At 27.7% G+C, this 9,623-nt stretch overlaps 1 protein-coding gene across 1 annotated transcript; it reads left to right on the top strand.

Annotated features, from left to right (window-relative positions):
* The first annotated feature begins 226 nt into the window (after window positions 1-226).
* LOC135924766 (unconventional prefoldin RPB5 interactor-like protein) lies at window positions 227-9,235 on the top strand. Its single transcript, XM_065459874.1, has 8 exons — window positions 227-357; window positions 809-1,058; window positions 4,186-4,341; window positions 7,217-7,366; window positions 7,424-7,491; window positions 7,632-7,715; window positions 7,760-7,807; window positions 8,986-9,235. The coding sequence occupies exons 2-8, from the start codon at window positions 884-886 to the stop codon at window positions 9,142-9,144; spliced, it is 840 nt and encodes a 279-aa protein (XP_065315946.1). The 5' UTR covers window positions 227-357; window positions 809-883; the 3' UTR covers window positions 9,145-9,235.
* Window positions 9,236-9,623: the final 388 nt, after the last annotated feature.

Below are 9,623 nucleotides of genomic sequence, written 5' to 3' on the forward strand. Positions count from 1 at the left end.
GAAAAATTACAAGAGAAGTAAGGCTTACCTTGCTATAAACGCTAAGTCACTGATATAAATTGTTTAGCCTTAATTTTAAAGAATGGTTGATATATCCTTTGACAAAATAAGATAAAAAATAGCAAATAAATAATAAAATTATTAAAATTAAGAACTACGAAATGTAACTTATTGGGTCAGGTCAGATGGAAAATTTTAAATTTTATCAAAATATTCTGATCAATGTAACTAACTTATCTATTTGATTATATAAAAATGATCGTATGATACCCACTTTTTTAAAAGGAATTTTATTAATTTTAAAAGTAAAGTAAATTGCATTAACTTTAAACATTTACTTACAATTAAATATGAAAAGTAATATATATTTTTTTTATAAATTTTAATATAAACTTACTTAAAATAAGTGAATGTATTTAAGGTTTATTGAATTTGCTAAGATATTTATTAATTCATAAATATATCGTTAAATTAACTTATTAATTAAATTAATATTTGAGTAATTAAAATTGTATCCAAAATTGTATCCCATCTTTAGTTAATTTCAAAAATTATAATGGTTATCATTTACCAAATACATGAGCTAATTGGTCATTTTAATTATTAATTATTAGTTTTTTATATATAAAAAATTTACCATAATTTTGATTTTTTAAATAAATTAACTTAATTTTAGTACAATTTTGAGTATCCATAATATCTTACTTTATCTTATTAATTTACATAATAAATTAATTAAATTTATAATTACATTCATGACTTAATAATAATTATTCTAATATCTTTAATCAAATTATAATATTTTCAGAACTTGAAAGACTGCCTAAATGAAATAGAAATTCTCCAAAACTATCAAAATTCTTATGAATCATTGAAAAATTTTATGCAAATTTGTCATACTTCTTTACATCAAGAAACAATGATTCCTATAAACAAAATAGCCTTCATACCTGGACAGTTATATAAAACAAATGAGGTTTTGGTTTTATTAGGCGATGATTGGTTCAGTAAGATATCAAATACCCAAGCATTGACAATCATAAATAAACGTCTCAGAAGTAAGTTATCTTAATTTATTTATTAGATAATTGATTTAAAAAGACTTATAGTCAGGGTTTAGAAAACATCACTAAATGAAAAAATAAAGGAGAAAAAAAAATTCTGTTTTTGTCAAAAATAAAAAAATATGTCAAAAATTAAAATTATTTTTTTATGATATTTTTAAGATTATTCATATTTAAAAAATGAAAAAATTTTGAGTGTTATTTTTGATTCAAGAATTTTGCCCATTAAATTTTCACTTTATTTTTAAGGGTCATCCCATAAAATTGATCAAAAAAATATGATTTTCACTGTTACCCCTTAGGATTTGGGCAAAATTTTGTATACAAACTAAGATATACATAACTAAATCTCTGTTTAAATTTTGGCTACTACAGAATTATAAATAATGTTTATTGAATTTAAAAATAAATGAGGAGTTTCTTCAATTTTTATAAAATTTTAAGCAAATGTCACTAAGACTAATATATATAAAAAATGGAATTCCAAGTTAATGATTTCAAAGTAAAATTATATTTAATTAATTCATTGTCTCTGCCAAACCTCTCCACAATCATGTCTATCCACCCTCATCATTTAGAATCTCTCTTATATGGACTATCTCTCAACCTCCCCAAATGTGAGATTTGCTTCCTAAATCCCACTTCTATCCCCTTAGACATGGTATATCACGTCATCAACAGAGACAAGATAACACATCTTGGATCACCTATAAGGGGTGAAAAGGCCATCGAAACATTTTTAAATGGTCCCTTAACAATTTATCCAAATTAAACACATTATGTAATTACCTCCTAGCCCATCAATCTTTTTTTTAAATAAAAAATTATTTCAATATACCTAAAATCCTTTACGCCCTGAGATCCTCTCCGATCTTTAAATGCCGTGACTTGCTCATTTCCCATGAACCTAAATTAAGGGTATACTTGAAAATATATAAAACCTAAAATTTTCCAATTCATCCTGGCATGAGGCCACCCTTTCCAGTAAGTCTGGTGGTATTGGTATCTGACCCCCTATACAACTTTCCCTCTCAGCCTTTATTTCATCTTGTCTTGCTGCTCAATCTATCATCGATAATGGATTCACTCCTTTAGATACTGACCTCTTGCAGGCCTTCACCTTTTGGGACAGCAACTGCCCACCCACTCTTTCTTGTCCCACTTACAGCATTCAAAAAGACTGGGATGCTCCTCTGATCGCCCGTTCTGTTGAATACCTAATTTCAAATAGGCCCTTTGAGGACAATCCCAATAATTTAGTATTATATTCAAGCTCAGGTTACGAATGGCTGGAAGCCATCCCCAGTTCCAATCTTGGCCTCCTCTTGACTGGTGAACAGCTACGCATTTCCATAGCCCTCCATCTTGGCTGTAATGCAGTGGTTCTCTCCATTTGCATCGACTGCGGTTATCCCATCGAATTGAAAGCTTACCATCCCTTGCACTGTAAGTTCTCCCATGAATGACAGCCGCGTCATAAATCTATTAACAACATTCTCCTAGCTGCTCTTAAAAAAGTTAATATTCCATCCACCCTCGAACCAGTGGTATACTATACTGGTTAAAGCATTCATAGAATAAGGCACTTAACATCCCATAGATAATTAGTGCTACCAATTGTTTAGCCAACTTACATATTTTAAAAAGTAAAATAAAAATGACCATGAAAAAATTATTAATATCTAATCATCATTATCTTAGGAGGTATCCCACCGCAGAAAAAGAGGGGGTTATTTTCAAAAATGGATTATTAAAATTTAAAGTGATTTATAGATGTAGGAAAAAGTAAAAAAATAAAAAGTTCAATAATTTCAAATAGCTGAATCATTTTGAATATTCATGAATCGTTTGAAATATATAAAAATAATCTAGAATATTTACGAATAATTCCAATATTTATGAATAATTTCTAATAATACAAATAATTTGAAGTTATACTAATAATTCGATCAAATAATAGATATAAAATTATTAGACAGCTAATATATCTTCCTTATTCATATTAAATTTTAATTTTTGAATCGAATAATTTTATTATTTGTATTTTAATAATAAAATACGATTCCACAAAAAGTGATTTTCAAAAAAATGTTTTTAATATTGAAAATAAGAAAAACAATTATGTTTTTAATATTTATGTTTTTATAAATATTTTATACATTATTTTTTTATTGCTATTCAAATTTTTTATAATTTAAAAGAATAAAGTGAAATAAAGAAATTTTAATAAAATAAAATAAATGTAAAATTTTATAATTTTTTTAAAAATTATTGAGCCCTGAAACCTACATTTAAAAAAGGCTTTCGTGGTTCAGGGTTCTGGTTCAATAAAATATCAGGGTTCGGGTTCACAGCCCTGGTTATAGGTACATATTTTTTATAAATATATTTGGAATTTATAATTATATTCCATTTATCTACATAATAGTCAACCTTTTTTTAATATATCAAAAACAAAAATTTGTTAGGTATTTTTTCCCCCCAAAATGGTTAATATTATTATTCATTATTTTTCAAATTATATTATAATACTTATTTTATTTTTTAAAATCACAAAAATTTAAAAAATAAATCAAGAACCTTTTGAATCAAAAATAACTCGCTAATATTTATTTTTTTTAAATGAAAATGTCGATCTTGATTTTAGATCCTTTACCGAGGGCGATTTAAAAAATTTTAAAATCTGATTTAACCGAAATGTATGCTAGTATGTGTAGAGTATACCCTATAAATTTCAGCTATAGATATTTTAGTATTTTTTAATTTATATGAAAAATCCATATAAAAATTAATATAAATTAGAAATAGTTCTAAAGTTCATAAAAATTGTTTGAAATTTACAGTTTGGGTACTCTATACGCTGATATACAATTCCTGTAGAATCAGATTTTTAAAATCCAAAAATCGCCCTTAGTAAATGATTTAAAATTGAGAGATTCCTAATCCCCATACGACAAAAATATGAATGAAAAATTTTTATTTAAAAAAAAATTCACAAGTTTTTTAAATTTTATTTTTGAAAAAAAAACTATGAACATTTTTATGAGAATCGACGAAATCAAACCGGTTTAAAGATATAAATCTTAAAAATAAATATATATATATTATTTTATATTCAAAGATATTGCTGATAAAAAAGATGCCTTATTTAGACAGCGCGAATTGATTGAACAGAGAATCAATCTGAAAGATAAATATGACAATATTCTTGGTGTCGACACAGAAACATTTGAAATCAACGAAAATTACAACGAAGAAACTGAAAAGACTTGGAGAAGTTTAATAAAAAAAATTAAATAATACTTCTTCAATTTAAAAAAATATACGGTCACAAAATTTTTGCAGGATTAAGTATATACAAGACATGGGCAGTAATTAAATTAGGGCTGACCAATAAAATTTAATTTGATCAAAATGGCGATAATCATTCTTTTTTTTTCTAACCTTCTTTCCTTCCTTCCTTCCTTCCTTCCTTCTTTCTTTCTTTTTTCATTCTTTCAACCGTAGTAGTGTTAAATATAAATATTTCTTTATAATAAAAAAAGAATCAGCTGGTAAAATTAAAAATAATATTTCAATAATAATATATTAAAATTCACAAACTGTCCTCGATATTTTATCAAAATTTCCTAAGTGTTGAGTTCCAAGCCCGGTGCACAGATTCCACTAATGGGAGGGTAGGGAAGGGATGTAAAAGGGTCGATGGTTCGCGAATTCCGGGATTGGGAACAAGGGGACTCGGTTTCGTCGGAATTTTGATTAATCGTCACTTATCTAAAATTGAAAGGAAAGAACAAATAATTTCAAAGGAGTTCGATTTCAGTTAAATTAAGTTAATAAACAATGTTCTAAAATAATTCATAGGTTTAATCCTAATCCTTTTAATTTAGTTACAAAATAATTAGTTATGAAATAATTATTTCCACGACTCTATTTCAAGCAATACTAGACTGGTAACCCACCACTGGAGATTTAAATTTAAGCTAATTTAAATGTAATGGGTTACACCGCACCACTGTATAAGAGCGGGTTTAAGTTCTTTTTTTTAGTGTGACGGTTTACACCATACCACTATATAAGAGGAGATTTTAGACTAGGCTATTGTTTTTTTAAGCGACAGTGTCTGGTACTCATCATCGTGAGATCACCCGGGATACGAGTGGCAGGTTTCGTAAGAAGGTCCGTGAAGTTCTTGGGAACAGGGGGCTACATTTTTTCTCAAAGCGTCGAGACCTATGGTACCTTCTTCTTCCTCACTTTTGGGTTCCCTTCGTTGTCGGATATCGCGACGGTGATATCGTTGGGTTTTGATTGTCGTTTTTACATGGTCGTCTGCTTTTTATAGATTGACTTGAGTTACTGGGTTCATGACTAGAGCTTTTCTACTAGGATATTTAAGGCATCTATAATCTCGTTCTAGATATAAGAGTGCGGAGGTTTTTAGTAGGGTTAAAGTGGGTTAGTTAAGCTTGAATTTCGGTTCTCGGGCACTCCATTTATTGGATTTTTGGAAGTGCCATATATTATGGCGAATATAAGAGCATGTAAATATGAGTTATTCTATGTTGTCACGGTTATTATTAGAGTAATGGCTTATGAATTGGAACACCTTATCGATGACAATCTTTTGAGGGTATTTCATATAAATGAAAATGGTTTCTAATGTGCTCAGAATGACCAGTGACGCAGTGCTGTTCAGACTGTAGATTTTGGGCCACTTTGAATATGAATCGATTATTAGCCAGTGTTGTTTATGCAGGAGTCTAACCAAGTCTAAGAGTACTATTTCCACTACTTTATGGGTACTGGTCAGGTGTTGAATGATATCCTTGGCGTATTTTCTTTGAATTGTTAACATTTTATAAAGATTTCGTTTGCCATCATGTCCTTGTTTAAATCTGGCCACCAAACATATTTTTATGACGTTTCTTTCATACCCATTATTTTGGGATGCACACGTTAAATTTCTTATAATATTAAAGGTCGTAACCGTTGGGGAATAATTAATCTGGTTACGGTATTTCCGTATATTTACTCCTTTCGCATTTTCCAATATCTTTGGAATTTTTGTGTGACTTCAATGGTCATTCCCGTATGTAATGTTTTACTTGGGTTGATTCGGGAGCCTTGCATGGTTAAAGATGTATTTTATCTATATCTCTGTTAAATGGTAACGAGTTTATTTGGGTTTGGATTATTTGGTTGACTTTAGCTTCTTTTACGATCTATTGGAATCACTTCGTGTAATGGTAATCGTGGCAGAGCATCGGCAGTTGATGTTGAAATTGAAACTTGCTAAAATATTCCTCCATCGTTGTAGCCTATCGGTTCTTCAAAAATTGCTAGTAATGGTTTATGATCGGTGCTTGGTGTGAAACTATTTCCTAGTAAAAATTACTTGAACCTTTTTACTGCAAAGACAATGGTTACAACTTTTTTTCTATGTTTGGATAGTTTATTTCGACTTTGGATAAAGTTCGCGATGCATAAGCAAACGGTCTCTCGATTTCATTACCCCATCTAGGTTATGTACGATGTCGATGCTAAACGCTAATGCATCGCAGACCCACTTATTGTCCCAATCAAATTTTAATTCAAGATATAACAGGTCATATTAAGGGTTTGGCTATGGTTGATATTTTAGGGATAAATTTTGCATAGTATGCGACCAAAACCTATATACAAAATATAATAAAATGGGGTAAGATATTATATTTTTATTTGTGAAAAAAAGAATAATTATTTAAAATACACAAATGATTTTTATTCAAAGATATTATTATTTTAATCATGATTTTTAGATCGCAATTTATATCAATTTTAATTTATCATCCTAATTTTAATAAGACCGATGGTTTCAATTTTAAGGCCCGACTGTTCACACCTGATTCCCTGGTTTTAATCCTAGTGAATATTTGATTTATCATTTTATTAGACTAAATTAAAATACAGTAAAATGTTCTCAAATATAGGGTCGAAAAGTTGAATAATTTTATTTGTTGATGGCTTAATTTGAACCTATAATATGAGTTTAGAACATCTCAATTCTTAAAACTATAAAAACATTGAATACTAAAAAAAATTATGGGACATGGGTATCCTTAATTCTTTTATTTTCTTCGCGAAAATTTATAATTTAATTTTAACAATAGTTGAACATAGAGACAATGTTAAGAAATATTATCAAGAATTAGCGAAAAATAAATCCAATAAATCAACTACTCACCTAGAGTCAGATCCTTTACCGTTGATCTTAGAAAATTTTCAAGATATGGATGTGGCCGAAGATGAAAATATATCAAGTGATGAAATATATTGTTATTTTTACTTATTTAAGTTTAAAAAAAAATTGATTATAGCTCAGGTTAATAAAAAAGTGAGATGGGAACATGATTTACAAGCAAAAGCCACGTCAATAGATCTCAAAGTACTATAAGTGTTTATTAAAAAAAAGGATTAATTGAAGAATTTATATTACTGCTTTTATTCACCTAAGTTTTTCTTTATCACAAATTTGGTTAGAACATTTCCATTAAATTTTTATGCCTTATTATAAATTACACTCAGTTCACAAACTTGGATGTTTCGTTAAATCAAACTACTATTACGACTAAAAAATCAATTCTCAAAATCCCATCTGAAGATATTGGAGTAATTTATAAAAATTGAAATTTAATTGTTCCTTTATTATATAGTTTTCTGAAACAGATAAAAAATTTACAAGTCAAATTGTTGAAACAAATGTAAGCTCACTTATTTAAATAAATAATTTTACCATTTTGCAGGCCACGAGTTTTATATAAGTTTTTATATTTTTCTGGCCTTATCTGGGTTTTTAAAATTTGAATTTTATGGCCTGGCTTGGGCTTATAAATTTTTCGACCATACATGACTCGGGATTCAAAAAATTGTGGCAAGGACCCTAGCTGAGTTTAGCTTAAACCGGGACGATAGGTTTTTACTATATACATATCAGTAGGCTGAGTATGGTTTCAAATTTATTTTCTTTGGTCGGCCAGCTGGCCCGGGTCTTTGTTTCTTCAGCCAGACTGGGATTTTCAAAGTTTTGATGATCTTACAGCCCCTCTCATTAAAATCATTATAGTTGCATTTTGTATAAAATTTTTTCGAAGAGAAATAGAAAATATGAACTCAAATGAATGTTAAATGATTGTATTATAGGATTTTCCAATAGTTATGATTTAATTTTTTCCTATATAGACCCGTCCTTAGTTTTTTAAATAAATTTTTTTAGCCTCAACCCAAGTGAGATTTATAATTTATTTTTAAGCCTCGATTTTTAAAATTAAACTGTTACGGGCAGGATATACAAGACGTGCTCGGGCCTGGACCTCTGATGCATAGGCCTAATATTATTAATATTAAACTGCCTGAGGACCAAAAATAACGCGACCATTATTTGTCATTGATTTGCCTCCTACATAATCAACATTTAAAATATAGTTTTATTTATATAAAATATTTTCTTTTATCCATTGGTTTCTTAAAATCCAATTTTAAAATTTAATATAAAAAAATGAATAATATTTTTATAATTATAATGCGGTAAAATATGATTTGTTGTGAAACATTGACATATATTTGTAGGAATTTTATGAGAAATTTGTTACAAATAAATGTTTTACAATAAATAATATTATTACTATATATTATCTTTAATTTAAGAATCATCTGTATAGTTATGTATGCCTATTAATTTTTTTATTAGACATATCTGTACAACTTGAATTAACAAAAAAAGTTTATAATTTAATTATATACTATAAAAACTGCAAGAATGCATCATTTATTCTTTAATCAAAATATGTCGAAAAAGTCATTTTTTAGTTAGAATAAAGCTATCTTAAAGCATTCCATGTTAATATTATATTAATTCTATATAAATTTTTATATCAAATAGCTTAAATCTATTATCCAGAATTCATCACCCAATATAGTTAAGGATGTCGTTGAAAAAAATAATTTCATTCAAAATTATCCAAACCCAGTTCAAAATTCTCCTACCAAAAAACCTAAGATGTCTTTATGGAAAGAATCTAGACATCGAAAGCCTTTGTAGATTTTCTTATTTAACATTTTATGTTTATAATTAATGTAAATATCATTGATATTTTATCGCAACAATTTTTTTTGTCATATCTACCAAAATATTTGGGGTATTATTTAAAACAAAAATAAAATAAATATGCGAATTAGTTTAATATTATAAATTTTTATGATAATTTACAAATATTTAAGAAATTTTAAGCAAGCTCTTGCCTTAGGGGCTCACGAATACTGCAAATAGTGTAAATTTGAAAATAATATTTATAAATTAAATTTAATCATATATATTTAAATTGTCATTTAGTTTTTTTCTGGGCTAGGGAATAATTTTTTAAAAACGCAATCTTGTTTAAAAACATCGCCTTTATCAAAGTGTGTGTTTTTTAAATATCTAAATAAGGATCGATTGTTATGTGATTGATATATTTTTTTGCACCTTTTTTATATTCGCTCAGTCCAACTACAAACTGCCTAAGCAAAATTTAGAAAATG

Source organism: Gordionus sp. m RMFG-2023, chromosome 2 (genome assembly GCF_954871325.1).
Source record: "Gordionus sp. m RMFG-2023 chromosome 2, tfGorSpeb1-WG-v2, whole genome shotgun sequence".
NCBI classification, from domain to species: domain Eukaryota; kingdom Metazoa; phylum Nematomorpha; class Gordioida; order Chordodea; family Parachordodidae; genus Gordionus; species Gordionus sp. m RMFG-2023.